General features: G+C 41.8%; 1 protein-coding gene across 1 annotated transcript; it reads right to left on the bottom strand.

Moving 5' to 3' along the window:
• Window positions 1–68: 68 nt before the first annotated feature.
• Window positions 69–23,528, bottom strand: wbp11 (WW domain binding protein 11). Its single transcript, XM_072271633.1, has 11 exons — window positions 23,335–23,528; window positions 19,141–19,172; window positions 18,062–18,155; window positions 16,642–16,838; window positions 14,348–14,481; window positions 12,960–13,159; window positions 12,605–12,805; window positions 12,390–12,491; window positions 9,109–9,390; window positions 4,531–4,713; window positions 69–2,434 (listed from the first exon to the last, which is right to left on the bottom strand). The coding sequence occupies exons 1-11, from the start codon at window positions 23,396–23,398 to the stop codon at window positions 2,019–2,021; spliced, it is 1,905 nt and encodes a 634-aa protein (XP_072127734.1). The 5' UTR covers window positions 23,399–23,528; the 3' UTR covers window positions 69–2,018.
• Between the last annotated feature and the right edge of the window lie 1,348 nt (window positions 23,529–24,876).

Consider the following 24,876-nt stretch of genomic DNA (forward strand, 5'->3'; position numbering starts at 1 on the left):
GTGTACTGTGAAGTGGCAAAATTGGTATAATATTCCTCATTTTAAGCAAAATAAAAACAAGAGATCTATTAATTGAACCAATTCTATTTACTCCATCCGGTAGAACACAAAACAAAAGGATCAAACAATACAATAATTCACCTCAATAAGGATCAAACAATACAATAATTCTTAAAACTGCAGTGCTTTCTGATTAGGTCCTTGGATTATTTGATTGAAATTGAGTTTCCACCCATTTCCAAAATGTGTAAATAGGAAACTTATTGAAGTTTTATGCAACATTGGGATAAAGCAGGTAATGCTTACAGAGTGTTTAGAAAGCTATCACTGTAGGCTGAAATACTGGTGGTTATAGGTCCACCCTTACATGATGTTGATGATATAGAAGAATAGCATTCATTCATCAACATTCAATAATTTACCCCAGAATGCATTAGAACACTAGATATGGATAATGACAACAGACAAGTACAGGGATGCCTTTAGAAATCCATGCCCTACATTAATGCAATGCAGATGTGAAATCATGTGGAAAAAAGTTTTATAGTTTGGATGAGCTCCAGAGCAATTGTAACAAATATGCCAATAAAAGTTCGATCTTGTTGTTCCTTTTTGCACCTTGTGACACTTTGGGCAGCTGTTCTCATTTCCTTAGCATTTGTCTTTTTTTTAAAAACAAGGCTGAGTTGCTACCTTAACACTCAACCCAGCACAGATGGAAAGCATGCAAGGAGCCAGCCAGATTCGAGCCTAAGACCACTCACAACACGCTGGAGGAACTCAGCAGGTCGGGCAGCATCCGTGGAAACGTCGACTCATCGTTTCCATGGATGCTGCCCGACCTGCTGAGTTCCTCCAGCGTGTTGTGAGTGTTGCTTTGACCCCAGAATCTGCAGAGTATTTTGTGTTTACGATTCGAGCCTAAGACCACTGGCCTCGAAGTCCAGTGCTGATGCCACTACACTACCAGTTGGCTGGAAGTTTGATCTAGGACACTGATTTCAAGGTTCTCATTTCCAAAATGTCCCTTAAAATGTCTTCCTTTTCCACAGAAAGGCTTAATAAAACTAAACATTTTTAACATTACATTGCACATTTGCAAAAGATGAATTATCAAGCTTTTTTTTCCTCCAATCAATTTCCAAGAAATTCATTAAGGGATGTGAAGAATTTTTACATGCAACCAGAGTGATCAGTGGAACCACTTTTTATCAGTCCTGTCGAAGTTCTGCCTCTGTATACACCAGTACTGATACAGTACCAAAATTATTCATGTAAAATAGAAAGATAGGGAGTAAAGCATTCACTAAAAGGAAGACTGGGCAGAGATACTACTGAGGGCTATATGTACAGACACCCACAACACAAAAAAGGGAATATTTTTTGATAATAGTTTCAGTAGACATCAATGGGAGAATGACCTCTCTTCACCCTGCCCACAAGCTTAGTAACTGTAGCAATTCAGTTGAGCTAAGAATACGGAAGGGACTTACAACGGCTAATGCATGACCTCTGATACCCAATTTGCTCCAAACTTTTTTTTAAATTCACCAATCCAAAACTATTTTCTCTGTTAGTGCTAAAGGTTGAAACTCTTACTGTTGGAGACTCCCGTGTTTAAATTATACACAAATGAAAATGATATTTTCTCCAACATTTCCTGCAAAATGTCTCTATAAATCATTACCCCTTATGGTCGAAGCAGTTATTTTTTAATTTAGGTTTTGATAACGCTTGCAAGCATGCCACAAGTCTAATCTTTAGCCACAGTGTTTGAAAGCTCACGAGTAAGGGTCTGTTCTCAGCTGCAAAATTCCTAACCACAAAGGTTATAGGGTTGGGTTACATCATATGAATAACAATTTTATAAATCAGTGTTTTCACGTGAACATTTATGTTACAGAAATGTATTTATTTTTTTTTAAAAAGCAAACTTGGGATGCATTGAGACATTAATCTCAAAGAACACTGCTGAAAGGTTGGTAATCTAGGATCAGGAGGGACCAAGTCTGAGTTAGTTATAAAAGACCTTCCATTTCTTTCATGAAAGACTCGTATATGTCATCCTTCGTTTGGATTGAGACAGCTGGCGCAGCCTTTGGTATGGGCTTCGTCGGGGCGACAACCTCTTCCTCTCCTTTCTTCAGTGGAGCCTGACTCTTACTTTCTCGCTTGACTCGCAAGGCGGTGGGCACAAAGCGGGTGATCTCTGCCTTAGGATTGGTGATCTGGGGCTTTGCACTGATCGTGGCAATAGCTTTCTTCTCGATGGTGGTGACGTTCTCATCCATCTTCGGCCGCTGAATGAGACTTGGAGGAGCGCTGAGGACACCGGGGTTCGGCACCGGGGCTGGCGGGAACAATCCTGGGGGCGCGGGACCAAGTGGAGGAGCCAAGGGTGGGCGTATCATACCTGGCCGAGGAGGTGGGATACCTTCAAACAGAAAGGGAAATTTAGACAATTCCAGAAAACCAATGAATAATTACATTTCCTTAAACAATGATAATTATATATATACACACACACACACACACACACACACACACACACACACACACACACACACACACACACACACACAAATTTCCTTTTATTTCACAGTCTGGATAGAGTGCTTATGACTCACCTGACTCTTCAAATACCACTTTTGATTTACTGTAACTTGTTCAGACTTAGGACATTATATCTACTGTACCTCACAGAAATTGTTATAAGACTACACAAATAAATACATTTTATTTCCACATCATATTCTTTAAAGTACTGATTCTGTGTAACAGAAGTCAGATATCATTTACAAGTATTTATCATTTATTTCATCCGCTTTATAAAAGGTAGCCTTGAACGCAAAAGTCAGCATGTGGAAGGGGGCGATGCGAGAATACAAAGTGACTGCACATTAGGCAGCACTGATGTCAAACTCAAGATCAAAGTCTGATGAGTTAAGGGAGTGGGACAATGCTTCAAGGACGATCAGAGACCAAGTCTGTTTTAATGCTCTCGTATGTGGCTCTGATCTGATTGAAGCTTTAATGATATTAACAAGGAACATCAAATAGAATCTAGCACTGGAGAGCACAATCCAAGAATTAAGAGCAAGGGCTTTCAGATGTGAAATAAGTAGAAAATGTTTGAAACACTCAGCAAGTCTGGCAGCATCCAAGAAGAAAGAAACCATTTTAGCTCAGACCAACAAGATACTACTGATGTAATAGGTCTTACTGAATAGCAAATCTGGCTAAGGGGTCTAAAAGATGCTTACACTCCATCCTACAAGTTCAATAATAATTAAATTTGTATTAATGCACATCACTGATATAGTCACATTAGCTTTGAAATCAGAAATAAATTTGCTTGAACAGGGAGCATCTCCAATGGGGCAAGGCCAGGCTTGGAATGGAGTTAAGTTGAAGATGAAGTTTTCGAGTTGACAGGATAACACCCAAATAAAAATCAGCTGAAAGTAAATAGAGTAGTTGACATTTTATTTACAGTACTCTCACCTAAAGTTTACACCTGTGTCACCTGAGCAACACACACAAACTGCTGGAAAAACACAGCAGGCCAGGCAGCATCTATGGAAAAAAGTACAGTTGACGTTTCGTGCCCAGACCAGTCGGCCTGTATCACCTATTTCAGAGGAGCTGTCCTGGACTCAGCACACACGTGCAATTATGAAGAAAGCACTGTAGCACCTCTATTTCCTTAGGAGTTTGCAAAGACTTGGCATGACATCCAAAACTTTGACAAGCTTCTATAGATGTTTGACTAGCTGCATAATAGCCTGGTATGGAAACACCAATGCCCTTGAATGGAAAATCCTTCAACATCTATCATGGGTAAAGCCCTCCCCACCACTGAGCACATCTACCTGAAATGCTGTCACAGGAAAGCAGCATCCGTCATCATGGACCCCCAACACCCAGGACATGCTCTCTCCTCATTGCTGCCACCAGGAAGGCAGTACAGGAGCTTCAGGACTCACACCACTAAGTTCGGGAACGGTTATTTACCCTCTCAGTCCTATACGTCACTTGCCCCATAATTAAAAGGTTCCCACAACCTATGGACTCACTTTCAAGGACTCTTCATCTCAACATTTACTTATTATTATGATTTCTTTCTTTTTGTATTTGCAGTTTCTTCTGCACACTGGTTGGTACGGTCTTTCACTGATTCTGTTATGGTTAGTATTCTAAAAATTTATTGAGTGTATCTGCAAGGAAATGAATCTCAGGGTTGTATATGGTGGCATATATGTACTGTGATAATAACCTTACTTTGAACTGTATTAAGTGGGACACATACAGACCCACTAACAGGTATGATACAATTAGTGAAGACACAGGACATTGCCAATGCTGGAATCTGGATCCAAAAACCTGTCGGGGGAACACATTAAGTCAGGTATCTGTGGAGGGAAACAGTTGACGTTTTGGATCAAGGATTCTCATCTGGACTGAAACAGCCTTTTGACCGCAGTTCATAAGCATATATAATCCGCCGACTCCCAATTTGTTTGAACTTACCTGGGGGTGCAGGTGGTGGCAATCTTGGAGGGGGTCCTCGGGGTGGTGGGCCTGGAGGAAGGCCTGGCGGGGGTCCTGGTGGTGGGCCTGGAGGTCGCCCTGGTGGTGGTCCAGGAGGAAGCAGACGTGGAATCGGTCCTCTGATTCCAGGCAACCCTGGTGGTCGTATGAATGGAGGCGCCCCTGTGATAAACAGCACACAGTTAAGTCAGACTAAACAAGTACTTGAATTAATCCCATAATATACAACGTAACAACCATTACTCTATTAAAGAAAGGAATGAAAATAGGGAACTATAGAGAAACTAGCTTGATATCAATGGTGGACAAAGGGCTGCAATCTATTATTATAATAAGAGAGAGCTCAAAATAATGGGATTGCACAGTCTGCAAATCTGCTCGTGGTTTTTTCATGAGAATGGATTAGTGGAATAGATAAAACTAGTTGATATGATGTATTTGGACTTTCAGGTGGCCTTTGAGAAAGGAATCACACAAGAAACTATTGAACAAAGTTACAGCACACAGGAATGGGGGCAATTTACTGGAATGAATTGAGAGTTGGCTAATAAACAGAAAAAAAAGGAATAAAACAGATTTGGAGGCTATAAGCCACCAGAGTAGGGACTGGTGCTGGGACCTAGCTGTTCACAGCCTAGATCAATGACTTCAATTCAGCACCAAGTATAATATAGACAAGTTTGCTGATGATTGTCTGGGATTTGAGGCCACACCTGGAGTACTGTGTGCAGTTCTGGTCTCCTTACTTGAGGAAGGATATACTGGCTTTGGAGGCGGTGCAGAGGAGGTTCACCAGGTTGATTCCAGAGATCAAGGGGTTAGAATACGAGGAGAGATTGGGACGTCTGGGGCTGTACTCAGTAGAATTCAGAAGAATGAGACGAGACCTTATAGAAACATATAAAATTATGAAAGTGATAGATAGAGGCAAGAAAGCTGTTTCCACTGGATGGTGAGACTACAACTAGGAGACATAGCCTCAAGATTCGGGGGAGTAGCTTTAGGATGGAGATGAGGAGGAGCTGCTTTTCCCCAGAGAGTGGTGAATCTGTGGAATTTTCTGCCCAATGAAGCAGTGGAAGCTATCTCAGTAAATATATTTAAGACATTTTTGGATAGATTTTTGCATTGTACGGGAATTGAGCATTATGGGGAAAAGGCAGATAGATGGAAATGAGTCCATGGCCAGACCAACTATGATCTTATTGAATAGTGAACGGGTAGATGGCCTACTCCTGCGCCTATTTCTTATGTTCTTATGAGGAAAGTGCAGAGTAACTAAGGGCGATATGACCAGGTTAAGTGAACAGGCAAGGACATGGCAAATGAAATAAATATGAAAATGTGCAAGAAAAATGGCAGAGAATCTTTTTTTAATTAAAAAATTGAAAGATTCAAAGTGTCCCGGTACCCGAATCACTCAGAGTTAATTTACAGGTACAGGAAGCAATTTGGAAAGCATTTGGAAAACCTTTATTGCAAGAGTATTTGAGTAGCGAAGTAGAGACATTTTGCTCTAATTATTGAGGGCTCTGGTGAGAATCCATTTTGAATATTGTGAATACAGTAGGTCTGATCTCAGAACAAAGGACTTGCAATGGAGATAGGAAAGCTGAAGTTTGTTAGGCAAGAGAGATTAACAGGTTAAATGCAGGGATGATGTTTCTCCAATCTGTGGTGTCCAGAACTAGGGGTCGATCTGAAAATAAATCATTGACTAATCAGGATAGAAAATTTCCTTACCTAGAAGACAATGAATTCTTGGAATTCTTGAACTAAGAGGATTGTGATTAGATTGGATTGGGTTTATTAGTCATTTGAGACGGAGAGCACTTGGTAAACGCACTCCGTACATAACACACATTCACTTACAAACGAACATCGCCTTGCCATTCTGCTGTTGTTGTGGTGGTGAGTGCACACACTTCAATGTCTTCCCTGGTCTACCAACTGTTTTCCCTCCGCATTGCTGCATACATTCAGAATCAGACACCAAAGTTTAGTTCAATTCTAAACCGAGCTGATACGCTCGAGTTGGCTTTATGGTGCCTTTCTCACCATACAACATGGCGGAATATTCATTTCTTTAGTAATGGGGATGTGAAAATGTGTCTATGTTGTTTGTATGCTGCATTTAAGGTAGATACTTCTGTTTATTTTGTAATATGATTGTCACTACACTGTGGGGTGCATCGTATTCTAATTTGTGTGTAGTCTTAACTTTGTTAGTAATTAAAGATATATGTCCCAATCAACACACACAAAGTGCTGGAGGAACTCAGCAAGCCAGGCAGCATCTGTGGAAAAGGGTACAGTCGACATTTCTGGCCTGCTGTTTTTCTCGGGGAGTGGGGGAGGGAGAGAGGGGGAGGAGGGAGGAGAGGAGGGGGGGGAGAGAGAGAGAGAGATATGAGATAGACGGTGAGTGTGTGTGTGTGTGTGTGTGTGTGTGTGTGTGTGTGTGTGTGTGTGTGTTCGTTCGACTCCGAGCATCTGCAGATTTTCTCTTCTCTGTGTCCCAATGCCAAAAAAAAGCTCTTTGCCCTCAGTACCAGAGAGATAGGGGCTGCGAAGAGGTACCACTGGACAAGAATAAGTACTGGGCTTTATTGTGTTTACCTGTAGATATCATTTTGTAAATACTTGCATTTTTTCTTTTCACTAATTTTTGTAAGTTTGATTTTTGACACACCTAATAAACACCCATGCACTATAGTGCTAGGCAACTCCAGCCAGTTTTTACTTCGGTCATAACCCACGTATCTAACGCACATATACATTAAAACACAGAGTTATATGCATTGTTTGCATTAACCAACACGGTCTAGGGATGTACTGGGAGCAGCCCACAAGTGGTGTCACACCTCCGACGCCAGCGTAACACAGCACGTCCAACAGAACAAACTGACGTCAAGATACAACAAGACAAACACCACTACAGCAAACCAACCCCCTTTCTACTCCCCAACCAGGGATCACTGACCCTCATCGTCACAGTCCTCTGACTGCAGTCCTTGAACTTGGGGTTCACATCCTCTTCATCCTCTGCTGATTCTTGTTGATGAGTACAGTATATTAAAATCTAAACATGTATGCATGCCTGGTATTAAGGCAATCAATGGATTATGGGGTTTGTGCAAGAGAGTAGCTCTGAGGTAAAAGATCATATATGATCTTAGTGAATGGAGAAGTTAAACAGGCAAATGCCTCTGCTCTTATGACTAATTAAAATAATTAAACTTCTACACACATTTTTACACATTCAATGTTACAGGGTTCCATAAAAATTTCACTTTGCTTTTTAAATTTTCAAATACATGATTTAATTTAAAGGGACGTTCCTTCAGTGCCTCTCCCAAATGTGCTGGAACAACCTGCAAGCTGAGTAGCTGGACAATCACAGAGAAAGGACAGGAGTCAAAGATTTATTATGGATGGCAGATCTATTATGGATGGCAGGGGGGATCTTATTGAAATGTATAAAATTCTAAAGGGATTGGACAGGCTAGATGCAGGAAGATTGTTCCCGATGTTGGGGAAGTCCAGAACGAGGGGTCACAGTTTGAGGATAAAGGGGAAGCCTTTTAGGACTGAGATGAGGAAAAACTTCTTCCCACAGAGAGTGGTGAATCTGTGGAATTCTCTGCCACAGGAAACAGTTGAGGCCAGTTCATTGGCTATGTTTAAGAGGGAGTCAGATATGGCCCTTGTGGCTAAAGGGATCAGGGGGTATGGAGAGAAGGCAGGTACAGGGTTCTGAGTTGGATGATCAGCCATGATCATACTGAATGGCAGCACAGGCTCAAAGGGCCGAATGGCCTACTCCTGCACCTATTTTCTATGTCTATGTTTCTATGTTTTTCCCCTGATCCAAGCATGGCTGAATATTAAACTAATAAATGGGAGAACTGTCACTCATGAAGAAAGGAGAAATTATTTTAGACACAAAGTGAAATAAATAAAGAACTTGGGCATTCAGCATAAGTGAGATCTCACCACACTGCCAATAGTATGCCTCAAGCCAACATGCACATCCAGTTAATAAAAAAAACTAAATTTGCTGTTTGATTTACTCCCATCCATTCAATTATTTGTATTTTATTTTAACAAGTAATATTATATCCCAACTCAAACATCACTGCTCTTTAGCTGTTCAAGGCTTAGAAATCTATAAACACACAAGGCAAAGATTTTCACCACTCTTCGCCAGACTTTCACCGATGACAAGATTTGAGAAGCAGCTATCCATAACTGTTCGTTAAAAGAAGCATTATTACTCTAACTGCATTGCTAGTTATCACAGAATAAACTGCTTGTGGGTAAGTTTGAATTTGATGTGTCAAGAGGAATCCATGTTTCATTTTACCTTCCAGTTCTCCACCGTGCTTCAACTGTATTAGCTCAGATCCACTCGAGTTAGACAGAGCAACTTCAAACATCTACTGGTACAGTAGATAGTGCAAGGACACAGCATGATGCTTATTTCAAATGTTCAGTTTCCATCATAAACAGTCACATCATTGGGAGCCATTTCAATACTTCAATCTTGTTTCCTACCTGGGGGTGGTCCTGGTGGTAGACCAGATGGTGGCCCTGGGGGTCTTAGTGGGGGTGCAGGTGGAGGTCCAAGCGGAGGAGGCCCAGGCATCGGTGGAGCTTGCATCGGTGCTCTGGGAGGCATCTGGGTTGGCGGTGGTACCTGTGGCCCCTCTGGCTGGCTTTCCTCCAGCTGTCGCTTTTCACGATTCTGTTCCTCTGTATCCATCTTCTCTTCTTCAGCGGCTGCCTCAGGAGTGGGCTCCTCTTCCTCCTCCTCCTCCTCCTCTGGGAAATCTTGTCCTGTTAGAAAGCAGATACTGCATTTTAATTTCTAATTACAATTTTCTTAGACACAACACATTCTACCTTTCACTGCATCCTTTTAGATTAATTTCCAAACTACTGATAGGAAATACATTTGTTTCCATATTTTAGGTCATCATCATGAATGGAAAACAGCTGAGGGCAAGAAATGATCCTGAAGTAACTCAATCAGTGACACCCTGTTGCTCCATCAATCAACATCCAACCCATGGTTACATATTATCCCAATTCAATGAATCCTAATCTCGTGCAACAATTCTTTGTGAGAGTTTACATGATTACATACACAACAAAGCCGAGTACTATGGTATACTACCCTGGGTAAATTTTGCTGACTTACGTTAGTTTTAAAAATATGTGGCCCTGAATTTCTATAGATATACCGTGGAGAGCATTCTAACACCGTCTGGTACGGTTGGGGGGGGTGGGGGGGGTTGCTACTGCACAGGATCGAAACAAGGTGCAGAAAGTTGTGAACTCAGTCAGCTCCATCATGGGCACTGGCCTCCGTGGTATCCAGGACATCTTCAAGGAGCGACGCCTCAAAAAGGCAGTGTCCACCATTAAGGAGCCCATCACCCAGGTCATGCCTTGTTCTCATTGCTACCATCAGGGAGGAGGTACAGAAGCCTGAGGACACACACTCAATGATTCAGGAACAGCTTCTTCCCCTGTGCCATCCGATTTCTGAATGGACACTGAACCCACGAAGATTTTTCTTCTTATTATGTACTGCATTGTGCTGCTGCTGCAAAGACACCAAATTTCACGACATACACTGGTGATATTAAACCTGATTCCAAAATTCTACAAGATCTCTATCAGTCTCCAATTGCAACATCAGCAGAAGACAAGAACTCAAGAGAAAACGTGTAAGGTGTATATATTTAAATAAGAGGACCTCTATGGAATTTCAGGGCCCACTTCTACTTCACAGAAGTGCTTTCTAACTCATGTCTATTTGATCTTTCAGGACTTCCTTTACACTTCACCATCCCCACCCCCAACAATACAAATTAATTATCTTCCACTGCATCAATTATCATTCCAGTTCAATTACAAAGGCAAATCCTTTGTCATCTGCCACAGCCAGCCATTCTTCATGTGATCCTTGACAGGTAGTTATTTCACATGGTGAGGCAAGCCTGAACTAACGTATGTAAAGGTATCTCTAGTTATTGCTCAGCAGTTGAATTTTCCTGAGATAATACCAAGACCAACGTGAGGGCTAATAAATTATACATTTCAATATCACAGAATTACCTCATGAAAAAAAGATAATACAAAAGAGAATAATTAGAACATCAGGTCCGTGCTGTCTCTTTGAAAGAGTAATTGGTCTGGACAGCTCTTACACCAAATGGTGGCTCTATGGCCAATTCCTGCTTATTTTTCCCAATTCAGCAAGTTCAGGTTCTTACGCAATACCCTTTTATAATGACTTAAATCATTTACTTAAAGGGTGGCAGGGTGAAGATATGTTGCTACCAAAAGAGGTGTAAGCATTCCTTCCCTCTGCTAGCTTGCAGGTCACCCTTGGGCAAAGTGTAGCACCTGCTTAGCCACGCGATCATAGTTACATGAAGCCATGGAACAGGTGGTGGATGGTTGTATGAGCAGCTGGTGCATACCACAAGTCCTGGTTATGTGACCACTGACACCAGGCAGACAATCTCTGAACAGTATTGATAATGGCTGGGGCCACCATCTTCTAAAGGCACTGTCCAGAAGAAGGCAATTGTAAACCACCTCTGTAGAAAATTTTGCCTAGAACAATCACGATCGCCTACATCATACAACACGGCAGATAATGATGATGATGAAAGGATTTAGCAACCACCACTTTAATAAGATCTTTTAGATCCCAACGTCTCCGACTGACAAAAATTACACGTTAATTTCTTACACTACATCCCACTCTTTAGACGTGTCCAATAACTGGTTCACAGACCTAATGGAATATGCCTTTGTTTGTTTACTTCGATTCCTGATGTTAAATGTTTCCAATCTGTAGAGCTGTAGTATTGTTTCCCCCATTAGTATTATCTGTTGGCTTTTTACAAATGTTCTGTCCATGATCAGCCAACTCAGCATTTTCTGCAGATCAATGCTTGGGACTTTTCTGGGCTTGCAGGTAAGGAAACAATAGGAAAGTTACTTAAGAAGTTACCTAGTGTGGAGGAGCAGAGGGATCTCGGGATACATCTCCACAGATCCCTGAAAGTTGCCTCACAGGTGGATAGGGTAGTTAAGAAAGCTTATGGGGTGTCAGCTTTTATAAGTCGAGGGATAGAGTTTAAGAGTCGTGGGGTAATGATGCAGCTCTATAAAACTCTGGTTAGGCCACATTTGGAGTACTGTGTCCAGTTCTGGTCACCTCACTATAGGAAGGATGTAGAAGCATTGGAAAGGGTACAGAGGAGATTTACCAGGATGCTGCCTGGTTTAGAAAGTATGCATTATGATCAGAGATTAAGGGAGCTAGGGCTTTACTCTTTGGAGAGGAGGAGGATGAGAGGAGACATGATAGAGGTGTACAAGATAATAAGAGGAATAGATAGAGTGGATAACCAGCGCCTCTTCCCCAGGGCACCACTGCTCAAAACAAGAGGACATGGCTTTAAGGTAAGGGGTGGGAAGTTCAAGGGGGATATTAGAGGAAGGTTTTTTTACTCAGAGAGTGGTTTGTGCGTGGAATGCACTGCCTGAGTCAGTGGTGGAAGCAGATACACTAGTGAAGTTTAAGAGACTACTAGACAGGTATATGGAGGAATTTAAGGTGGGGGCTTATATGGGAGGCAGGGTTTGAGGGTCAGCACAACATTGTGGGCCGAAGGGCCTGTACTGTGCTGTACTGTTCTATGTCGACTGCTTGTACAAGTTATCTGTATACTATCTCTTAAAGTGCATCAATGCCATCATTTCATTCCCTCTGACAGATCACTGGTCTCTCAGTGAAGGGTATTATCACTCACCTGCCATTCGAAGCATCATGGCCTGCAGAGGAGTCAGCTCCTTCATGTTTTTCTTTTTCTTCTTGTGTTTGTCCTGCACATCTGCAAACCGCACAGTACGTCCTGAGGAGAAACATTGAAATATTTCAATGTTCTTATAAAAAGCCACATAAAATGAAGGACACAGCAGTCAAGCCATGAGGAAGTGCCACCAATCCCCACTCTCATGAAAATACCTGGCTTATCATCGTCCAACCTGTCATCATCTTCATCCCGGTGCCGAAAATCATCATCATCATCACTGTCTTTATCCTTTGAATCATCACTGTCTTCATCTTGATCATCTCGATCTCCATCTTGATCCTGCTCCATGCCATCGTTGTAATCATCATCCCCACTGTCTTCCTCCTCCTCATCCTCCTGCATATCCTGAATTGCTAAAAGGCAAAGGTCAGGTTGGAATCATATACACAGTAACCACAGGCACTACAGAATTAACATTCCCAAAATTACACTCTCACACTATCCCAGCACAGTCATTCAGTATCAAAGCAGGGAGCTCAGCAGCCTCTCTAAAACATGATGTCTTACCAGTTTCAGGATCGTAGACATTATCGTCATCCTTTCCCTTCAGAGGTAAACCTGGAGGAGGGCCCATCCTTCGGGCATAAAGTGCTAACACCTGTGGTGGTGGAGGACCTGGCGGAGGACCGGGTGGCTTCTTACCAGGCGGCAACCGTGGAACCCCGTAAGAAGGAAGTGGTATAAGTGTAACAGGTTTGGAGGGTGGCCTGAAGAACAAAAATAGTTAATTTATGATGACTTTTTCCCCTCCTATAAAGACCAAATTAAAAATTAAAATTCATGCATGTCTGTAATCTCAGGTACTCAGTCTAACATACCATGGAGAGTCAGTACCATGTTATGATAAAACATTCATAGAAACATATGATAAAACATTCATAAAAACATACATAGAAAATAGGTGCAGGAGTAGGCCATTCGGCCCTTCGAGCCTGCACCGCCACTTATTATGATCATGGCTGATCATCCAACTCAGAACCCCGCCCCTTCGATTTATTTACCTCACTTCTACATTGATATTAATATTAAAGATTCTGGCCACGCACTTACTAAAAGTTTGTCCCAAAATGAACTGATAGACAAATGCAATGCCTTTAATATGAGGGCTGAATTACATCCAACTTTATCTTAACCAAAAGATATGATTTTACCTGTGTAATATCACTACTTATCATAAACATTTCCACTATATTTCATTGTACCATCAAGTGTGGAAAAGACACCATACACCTAAGTCTTAAAATCCACGTCAAAAGATTCACGCCACCATACATCTCTCACCTGAAATTGCTCTCCGTGATCAAAGGATGGTATAAACCATTAAAGTAGTCATTTTCATCTAAAGACCAGCTTCATTTGTCACAGCGAAATGCATCATTTGCGACAAATCAATCAGTGAGGATTGTGTTGGGCAGCCTGTGTTGCCGCACTTCCGGCAGCATCACAGTATGCCCACAAGTCATTAACCCTAACAGTGGGAGGAAACCAGAACACCCAGTGGAAACCCAAGCAATCATAGAAAGAACATACAAACTCCTTACAGACAGCAGTAGGTATCGAACCCCAATCTTACAGCACCTCTACTGCCCCCCACCCCGTATGCTACATCTGTACCAGGCAGCTTCAATAAGCAATAAGCTGACTGTTCACATCACTCCACTTCTCACACTTAACCAGAAAAATAGTCCTAATTAACAAACCCACTCTAATTAGGATTTTCCTGGTGTAAGTAGCAAGAAGTGTTATGTGCCCATAAATTTTTCTTTAATATATTTAAGATCTAGATACGAATAGACAAAGAGTTTCATATCTTAAACATAATACTTGTAACTTTAAATATTCCCCGCTCAATTTCTTGCCAAAGGATCTGCTTGTACAATTTAATTACTGCTCACCCATAAGCTGATGTTTTCTTCAATATTGAGGGTGGTTGAGCTCCCGGGAGGGGTATGTCCTGAATCATAATGTTTGACGGCGCATGAGGCATATCTGGTAGTGGAATACTCTCCACCTCCACATGCTGGGCATTCTGTTCAGAAAACAAGCAAAAAAGCCACACTGTAACTAATGCTCCTCCACAGAATTTTTTAAAAAGTAAAATCACAACCTTGTGGCACCAACAACAATGATCTTTGATGTATATTATTCCAATCATTCATGTTCTTCGCTTTGGATGCTTCTCAAAGGTGAAGTCGGCAGAAATCTACAAAGAACTGTACTGGAATTACAAGCGTCCAACAGCAGAGATCAGCTTGAATGGTTCCTGAATAATTACCACTTACATCAGGGTGGTGGTGGGGGGTGTAAAACAGTGGACCGGAAAACTGGCTTGATATTTAAAAGTTCTAACGAAACCGAAGGAGAGCAATGGTATCTTCAGGGACTGTTTCAGTACAAGGTACTTATTTTAAATGCACAGACTCCTCAATTCTTAGAAAAGACAAACTAGTTATTTTAATAACATTAATTGAAATCATTAGCCACGCTTTTCTCATTAATAACTGTTCCTATCTGTCATTTCTACTGGGCTCAGACCTCCAAGAGAACTTGTGTTGGGTTGGAGGCTTGCGTGCTTCAATGACCCGGAGAGCGATGTTGGCTGGAGTCAGGGCTTTATGCTTTGGCTCTTGGTTGGGTCACCAACGCCAAAAATGGCAAACGGTAGAGGGGTCCACCGGTCCTGCAGGTTCAGGGGTTCAGCTCAGAGCTAACAACCCTGACTGGTAAAACAAAATTGTTACCAAAACACCAATGAAGAATCCTTCTACCTCTGAGTGAGACGGTATTCCTGAGTCTCTACCCGGGACTTGCATGACCGACAGTAGTGAAAGCAGAGAGGAAGCTACTGACATGAAGGAAACTCTGAACACTGCTAGAGATGACCTTCACTGCTGCGCTAAATGCCAGCCCCGTAATGGCAGTAAGTACTGGGCTCAGAGTCTGCTCTCAGTGCTCCCTTGATCTTGAACCTCCTTGACAATAGCCAGACTGCAGAAAGCAGGTACACTCGTCCTGTTGATCTCAGTACAGCTCCGTGCGTAAACCACCACCTGCAACTCTGTTCTAAGTGAAAGTCTCTTCAAAAGTAGTATCTGACAGTAATTGCAACTGAGAGTCTCACCGCGGGCTAGTGCCGTTCTATTGACGAAGTTGGAATCCTCATCTCCATTTTGAGGCATCAGCCTTCTTTCATAAAAGGTGGGCAAACAGCACCTTCAAAAAGGTCAGCAGAGTAATGAGCAACATGAAAACGCTGCTTCCTGATTTAGGTCGAAGTTACCCATTGGACACTTGTTTTCGGAAAGCATCTGTTTCATAACTTACATTTTATCCATTAGTATTGGGTGTGAAGCACAAGAGAAAGGGAAGACGGCATAGCACCATATACCCCGGAGAGACCGGTCTTCAAGCATTCACTGGTTTACCCTGAAACTACAAAATTGTGAAGCCAACAGAAGAACAGCTGACAGCACAAATAATTTGCCAGAGATTTACTAGTGTGGAATTAATGATATCCACAGTTAGATACCCTGCTCAGATGATGTGAACAGAGTTGCTTTGTATGTATTTAAATCAGAGAATAATTAGACATAAAGTATTGAGTTTATAAAGAATGAAAAACAACAGTCATCAAAATTGTACACAAATGAACTAATCAGAGCATGATTTCCTTAAAACCGACAAGTTAGCTCCTCAGTTACACATTAAAATTGGCAGGTCAGGTTCAGCACAGTTCAATGCTGATCAAATCACTTCATACCCTGCCTGAGCAACGTGCCTCAACGCTACGAGGGAGGTAGTGCTGAACCAAAGTGACAATATTCTTCGAAAGCTCAAGACTTTTGCAAGTGATGTTCACAGAGATAAGGAAACCGCTTACAAAATATTCCCTAATATCTCCAAACTCACTAATAACTAGGTAAAAGTTGAACAAAATACACATTTCATTTACTACTGTATTCCATATGCACAATAGGGAGATACAGGCCAAAGCAGAAATGAACAGAGCAGGGTGCATTTCCAATAAAGGAAATTAAACATGGGAATAACAAGGTATGTAAAGCAAAATATCCATTCATTCTAAAACCACACCATTTTATAATCAAAAGCCTTCAATGGAAGCAAGTACAAGATAATTCTAGTTAACAAAATTTCCTTAACACGGAAACAACTTCTCCTCATCCCTCACCTTCACAGCATCAAAGAACTGGCAAAGTTGGGATCGCTTCTGTTCATATTCAGTCTCAAGTTTCCGCAGCTCCTTATAAAAATCAGTATTTTCCTTCTCATACAGACGCAGGATTCGCTCAAATGTCTCTCGGAGTTTCTTCCGCTTATCTTTCAATACCTTCTCATTAAGCTGGGGCTGTTGAACAGGATTGAACTCTGCAGAACATTTGTGAAAAAGTCAGTGATCTCAATCCAGCATTGTGCACTTTGATGTACTAAACACTGAAGTTGCACATTAAATATCATCAAAAACCTGGTGCAAACACTTGAAAATATGCCAAACCCCAACACAATGTGCTGTGTGAAATCAGGTGAGTGGGGACAGAAGAGACTCAATATGGCTAAGTACAGTAAGTTAACTATTTATTTTCAAATCAAGACATTCAGTAAACCCTACATGTATCCTCAACTACTTAGTCTACAGCAACCCAGAGAGTGAAAAAGAGGTCACGTGGTTACCACGCGCTAGATTTAAACTCTACTGGCACGGTGAAATGGCAAGTACTGGGAAGAGCTACAACTTTCCTTGCATAGGCCAATCCCCACCCCCCACAGGGTAGTGGCTTTCAATGAGCAGGTGGGGTAGACACTTTCCGAAACACTTTGTAGTATCTCAAGCTCGTAGTTTCTGCTATTCATTCTGAATATAGTACTGTGCAAAAGTCTTAGGCAAACATATATAGTTAAGACCTTTGCACAGTATTGTATTTGTCAATGTGGTGCAGACAGCAAGTTTGTAAATCTGGCAGGAGCAAAGGATGTTGGGAAAGACGAGGGTGGAGCACCACCCAAGGGGTGTGAGACAGGTGGCAGAGGAATGCCAGGGGAAGGGGGCGACACAGATGCCGACATATCCAGCCCCGAGTCACCAGGCAAGGTCATTTGATTCCAAACTATAGGTTTATTGATGATTACACAATGTCTCTCTAGTGCTTCCCACTCCCTTCCCTTTTCTGAACTGATTGCCCTTTCCCTGCCCCCTTCCCATTCTCGTCCACAATAGAGCTCCATATTAGAATTAGGTTCATCTTCACTCACATATGTCACGAAATTTGTTGGGTTTTTTTGTGGCAGCAGTAAGGTAAATGTTAACTACACTGGGTGATCTAAAATTAATAAATAGTGGTGCATGCACAAAATAAAATAGGAATTAACTGGCATAATGGTCGCTGTAGAGATTGGAACATTGGGGTTTATGCCAAGATAACCAACCACTTGTCAATTTCATTCCAAACATGAAAGTGGACAGCAATATAACTCAAATATAATGAAAATACTTTTTCTTAACACAAACACAGTGGCTAGCCCAATATCTTTAATGTATTCTTAAATAAGGTCATCTTGTAGTTCTTTCCTGGAACATTCTAATTGTTCTTTACCCATTTCATCCAGTTTCTCCATGTCTTTGATTATTTGTTTGGGGTCCTTCATTTTGAGCACAGCTGCCCGCACCATCATTCGTTGCTTCTTGTTCTGTTAGGCACAGACAGCACAAATCACTCAGAAATTTATTCCAACTTAAATTTAAAACCAGAATAATCTACAGATTATTAGTTAAAGAACACTGCTAGAAATGCAACTGGATTAACACAATGTGAACTCAGGTAACCATGCAGCTCAGATCATGACAACTAGTCCACAAAAAGCTGGAAGAACTCAGCAGGTCAGGCAGCATCCATGGAAATGAACAAACAGTCAACGTTTCGGGCCAGGACCCTTCTTCAGGACTTCAAAGAAAGGTAGAAGACGCCAGAAAAAAAAGCCGGGGGTTGGGGGAAGAAGGATAGCTGGGTGTTTTTTTTTTTGTTTTTTTTAAAATGTTACTAGTCTCAATCCCTCTCACTGCAATTTGTAATCTTTTTGCTCTCTATTCTTTCCATGCTACAATAGGTGCTGCTTCTTTGAACATTCTTCTCTTTAAGATTGACAGTTACAAAGAGAAAATTGGGACAAAATGCTTTCTCTCCATCCACTTTCAAAACCAGGAACATTGAACTTAACTGCAGACTGTAACTGCTATCCAGCTCAAATCAGCAAAAGCAGCAGAACCAAGGATTAACCTCAGGTTGTTCTGCTGGGAATGGTTCATATTCACAAGTTGGTCATAAACCCATCAAACAATCAGCGGAACAGCATATGAAGAAAAGGTGAGACTGCAATAGATTTAGAAAGCCAGACAATACTTCTATATATTTAGTCTGCAATTACGCAGAATTCATTTGAATATTTAAAATTTGAATGAATTGAAAAGAGGTTGAAAAAATACGGCAAGGCAAGAAAATTAAGCTGGAGGCAATATTACAGCAAGGCCTGGTTAGCTGATTAGTCCATGGTCTTATGCAGTTTGGTATTTAATGTAATAGTTCCTTTATCTTCCATGACACAGGTAAACCAAACAAAGGTTTATTAATTCTTAAGCCCTGCTGTGCCACATAAACAATAAAGGTAGCTGACTTACCTTTTTCAATTCTCGTTTCCTGGCTTCTTTTCCTGTTTAATGAAGAAAAATTGTGGATTAGATCGGAACAGGAGAAAAGATGAAAGGAAAAGGAAAATCTTCCACATACATTTTCCATAACAAATTCGAGTCTTTCACAACCTCAAGACTTTAATCTAACATACTTTAAAATCAACAACTTTTCAAAGTATATAGCTTTTGCTGTCTTAAAGAGTCAGAATAAACAGCAGGGAAACAGACCCATAGGCACAACTTTCATACCAACCAAGATGCCCCATCCAAGCCAGTTCTATTTGCCCATAACTTTCTAAATCTTTCAAATCCATGTACCTGTCCAAGTATATTTTAAAAGTTGTTGTTGTACCTGCCTCAACCATTTCCTCTAGAACCTCATTCCACATAGATGTCAGGTTTTGAGTAAAAAGCAAGTTGTCTCAAGTTCCAAAGATTCAAAGTTCGTATGCAGTATACAACCCTGAGATTCGCCTTTCCCAGACAGTCACGAAACAAAGAAAACCATGGAACATCAAACTCCACCCTACCCCCACCCCACATGCAAAAAAAAAACAAATCACGCAATTGGCAAAAAGAAAAGAGTGAAAAACACAAAGAAAACAAAAGAATGCAGGCTTATTCAGCTCAGCTCAATGTTTGTTGTCTGCAGGCAGCAGAGATTCAAAATTACCCAAAACAGTAAAAAAAAAGGAGCGACCAGAAAGACAGCATAATGTGAATTAGAATCTAATCCACAAACCACATTGATTAAACCTGCCCAAGACCCAGAACTCCGTCACCATCCTCCAACAGCATCAAGAGAGAAGGAGAGACCACTCGAACGCAGGGATTCCTTTGGAAGCGGTGCGCTAGAGGGAGAGACCATCACAAGTAGATATCTTCCTCCGGCAGCAACAAATGAGGGGTTGGTAACCTGCAGTGAACACCTGACTTTCAATCTTCCTCAACGCATTAATTGGCAAGCTCAGCCCATCAATTCTTTCCCCTCTAACCTTAAATCTGTGCCCTCCACTTGATTCTCCAATCCTGGGAAAGTTTAATGGACTGATAATAAAGTATGAATCATAGCAGTTTCTGCAGAATGAACAACCGAAACCATAAGAGTGACAATGAACAAATCATTAGAGAAATGAAAACAGAAAATGACAGGTATCCATCTGTAAATACACTGGCAGTCAGGTAGAAATGGAGTTGATGTTCTAGGTCAATGACATTTATTTGAAAATGTTTTCTAATGAAAGGTATCCGACTACAATCACAAGCCTGCCATCTTTCATTAAAATGTTGGTTCCGAACTTTGTTTATAGCAGCCCAAAAGAAAGCAACAGAGCAGGAGTACAATGGAGAATCAAAGGGACAGGAGTTCTGCAAATTTGTATTTGGTTTCCTCAATGGATAGGGAAAATTATGATGGTAGCGAATTCACAGTCTTCACCCCTCTCCAGAATTGAGGAACCAAGAATTTGAGGGCATAGGCTTCAGGTGAGGGACACGAGGGGCAACTTTTTCACCCAGAGGACGATCTGGACATGGAACAACCAGAGTAGTGGTGGGTACAATAACACAATTTAAAGTATTGAAAAGGTTTAGAAGGATGTGGGCCAATGGGATTAGCTTAGGTGGCGTCTGGCTCGATAAGGACCAGTTGGGCCAAAGGGACTGTTTCTATGCTGTTTGACACCATGAACTTAATAGTGTATCACCTCCCAGTAATTCTAGTACTTCTGGTTTTGTTTTTAATTTTTAGCACCTGCAGTAATTTTCCTCGATTTATTTTAGTGATGTTGATTGAGGAATAAATAATGGTCAGGCCACTGGGTTTAATTACCCATACTTCCTCAGCCAGTGCTGCAGATGCTGGCAATTTGGCATAAAAACAGAAAATACTGGTAAAGAATCAACTGGACAGGCAGCATCTGTGTAAACAGAAATGGTTACCGTTTCAAGGCCAAGACCCTTTAACAGAACTAAGGAGAGAAACTAGTTAGTTTTCAGGTGGAACAAAGGGAATATCTTTGATAAGGTGAGATCAAATGAGCTAATATGGCAGAGTAAGTGGTTAAAATCAAATATGTTTTTTTGTATGGGTTATCTATTGCTAACAGTAGGGAAAATGCAGCAGGCCAGATTAAATGAATAGAGAGCGAAAAAAACACAATTACCAGCAGAAAAGACAGAAAGAAACAGTTACATATAGTTATAGAACCCAATATTAAAACCAAAAAGCACCAAGTTGCCTTTGTGGAAGATGAGGTATTCTTCTTCAAGCCTTCAGCCTCATTGTAACATGGCAAGAGGCCTCAGACAGAGAGCGCAGAGTGAGAGCGGGATGGAGAATTAAAGTAGCAGGCAAGAGATTAAGATTCATTAATTTATCACATGTACACCACAACCTAACGATGTGCTGGGGACAGCCCACAAGTGTTGCCACACATTCCAGCAGCAACATAGCCGGTCCACAATGTTCACAGAACAACACAAGCAACAATAATAACAAGACAACAGCAACAGAATGACAGCAAAACAAGTTCTGTTCCTCTCTCCCACGCGCCCACGTGCAAACACACGCACACCCACACAGACGGTACCCCAACCCCAAGACGGAGCTCGTGGACGCCCTTGCAGACTGAATGCAAGTGGTCCACTGGTCAATTACCCAATCCACATTCTCTTTTTTTAACTGTATACAGAAGACCACATCATGAACTGGATGCAGTACATCATTTTTGTTGTAAGTAAGTCACTGTTTCACTAGAAAGACAGCTCAGGCCTTCACAGTAAATACCAAAAAAACACCACAGAATCAATGAAAAACCTCACACAAGATAGCCAAATGACCAATGAGCAAAAGACAACAAGCTGTACCAATGGAAAAAAATAATAAACGAACAATAAATATCAAGAACGTGAGATGAAGAGCCCATGAAAGTGACTCCATATGTTATGGGAAGTCCAGTGTTGGGGTGAGTGACGTTGTGTGAAATTATCCCCTCTGGTTCAAGGACCTGATGGTTGAGGGCTAATAACTGTTCCTGAACCTGGTGGTGTGGGACCTGTGGCTCCTGTATCTCCCTCTTGACGGCAGCAGCAAGAAGAGAGCATGGTCTAGATAGTGCAGCATTTGATGATGCATGCTGCCTTCCTGTGTTACCACTCTTCGTGGATGTGCTCAGTGATGGGGAGGCTTTACCCGTGATGGACTAGGCTGGATCCACTACTTTATGTCGGCTTTTCCATACAGGGGCATTGGTCTTTCCATATCAGGCCGTAATGCAAACCATCAGTATACTCTCCACTGTACATTTATAGAAGTTTGTCAAAGTTTTCGATGACATGCAAAACCTTCACAAACTTCTAGGAAAGTAGAGGCACTGCTGTGCTTTCTTTGTTATGGCTCTTACATGGTGGGCCCAGGACAGATTATCTGAAATGATAATGCTGAGGAATTTAAAAGTTGCTGATGCTCTCTACCCCTGAATCCCCGATGAGGACTGGCTCATGGAGCTCCAGTTTCCTCCTCCTGTAGTCAATAATCAACACTTTGCTCCTGCTAACATTGAGTGGGAGGTTGTTGTTGTGGCACCGCTCAGCCAGATTTTCAAACTCCCTCCTATATGCTGATTGGTCACCAGCTTTGGTTCAGACAACGACAGAGGAGTCATCAGCAAATTTAAAACACAGCACTGGAGCAGTGCTTAGCCTTAAAGGGGTTGCAAAGGGAACAATCCCCTCAAAAGGTTGAAATGGCAAGGAAATTTGCATCTGATTGCAGAATATTGTTGGACTTATGGAAAATTAGGAAGATGTTTTGCATTCAAAGTCCTATCCAAACAGCCAATACCTACAACGACGCAGCACCTCCTCGGCGCAATCCCTATGAGAGCCAGGCGCTCCCCTTTCATCAATAACAAGTCTCAGCCTGGATAATGTGTTCAAGTCTCTGCGTGAACCTACGAGTAGTAGGCTCCCCACTGGACAACGGATCAGCAAAATTAGAGAGACTGGGTGCAATATATATTGTTCCAGTTTAATGCTGGAGATCTTCCTGTATAGAATGAAAACTGGTTTAATTGCAGGTGAATTTAGAACATCGATATTTTATCCGCGATACACCAGCCCAGGCCCCAACCCCGAACCCCAGCCATAGCCTCGGTTCTCCCGTCCTCTTCCCGAACTTACGGGCCTGGTCGGTGGGGTTCATGAACTTCCCACTCTTGGTGGAACTGGTCGACCTCCGACCCATCTTTGCGACGCTCTTCTCCCCCTCCTCCGCCGCCGAAATAAAAATGAACGCGACTCAAGGACGACCCGCAAATTCAGGCGCAGCGCCCGTCCGCCATCTTCATCTTAGCAACGACCTTTCACCCGACTCGCCGCTATTTCCGCTTCCGAATGAGCTTCGTTTCTGACGCGCGGTGGGCGCTGGAGGTGTCCAGGTGAGTGTATGCTGCAGCCCTGGAGGAAAAGGAGTTTAGCAGTGATGGCTCCTGTTAAATTGTTTCCCGAGACGGCTGTAAAGAACTTAAAAGCAAGCACCATGAACTTGCTTGGCCGGCGCCCGTCTGATCATTCCTGCAAGGTGTGTGGACAACAGCCCTCACTGCGCCGGTGGTCAAGTGAAACTTTCACATCTTGTGCCTTTAACAGCAGGAAATGCAGGGCTATTCATCCAGATCAACTACACAATCGACTGCTCTCAAGGACAAACACACAGTGAAATAAGTATGAATTGTTGCCAGCCGACCAATGTCTCAAAGCCCCCTCTAATCTGCCCGAAGTTCAGGTCTTCCAGAGCAAGCCCTAATGTCTCTTAACGCTATTGAAGGGCATTTGAGCAGAAATGCTAAGTTTTCTTTCTATCCATGCTGCCATTGAATACATTTATATGAAACACTACCACAAGGAAAAACAAGCATCCATTATCAAAGTCCCAGCATCCAAGGTCATGCCCTCTACTCACTATTACCATCGAGCAGGAGGTACAAAAGTCTCAGGTCCTACGGCATCAGGTTTAGGAACAGTTATTATCCTACAATAATCAGGGTCCTGAACCAGAGTGGATAAATTTATTCACCACTACTCTGAACTGATTCTATGACCTACTTTCAAAGACACTTTACAGCTCCTGTTTTCAATATTATTGTTTTATTTCCACAGTTTGTCTTCTTTTGCAGATTGGTTGTTTGTCATTCTTTTATCTATGGTTTTTTCATAAATTCTATTGCTTTTTCCTCTGAATGCCTGCAAGAAAATTGATCTCAAGGTCATATGTGATAACATAAAAATATTGCTGGAATTTGCCAACATTGTTTTTTTTTCCAGAACAAGGTGTTATCCACAACCAAGTGCTACAAACTGGTCTGCTCTAGGGTGCAGGACTGTGTTCTGAGGCTGGATGCAGCAACTGTAAGGGTTTTGTGGGAAGTTTTGCAGTTTAGGGCTCTCCCACCTTTACACATGAAGCACTTGTAATATGCTAAAACCCAATCAACTGTTTACTCATGAATTTCATGTAAATGGTGCCATGCTAACATTAAGGAATGGGAATAATATAGTTTTGGGTGAAAGCGTTAACTTCCATCTTCTGTGTTCTGTACAAATAAACTTTGAATAAAATACATATTGAGATAGAAAGTATGCAACAGATAGATTTGATAGCACATTAGTGCACATGGTGTCAATCAATATGCATATTTTTATATAAAAATAAACTTTATTCGT

This window comes from Mobula birostris, chromosome 11 (assembly GCF_030028105.1).
Source record: "Mobula birostris isolate sMobBir1 chromosome 11, sMobBir1.hap1, whole genome shotgun sequence".
Lineage (NCBI taxonomy): Eukaryota > Metazoa > Chordata > Chondrichthyes > Myliobatiformes > Myliobatidae > Mobula > Mobula birostris.

Bases quoted from the DNA above. Each gene is read 5' to 3' on its own strand.
- wbp11 (XM_072271633.1), bottom strand. From the start codon at position 23,398: ATGGGTCGGAGGTCGACCAGTTCCACCAAGAGTGGGAAGTTCATGAAC. The intron at 18,156-19,140 runs GTAAGTCAGCTA...TGTGCCTAACAG, and splicing joins GGAAACGAGAATTGAAAAAG to AACAAGAAGCAACGAATGAT. The intron at 16,839-18,061 runs GTAAAGAACAAT...AATGTTCTGCAG, and splicing joins GGAGAAACTGGATGAAATGG to AGTTCAATCCTGTTCAACAG.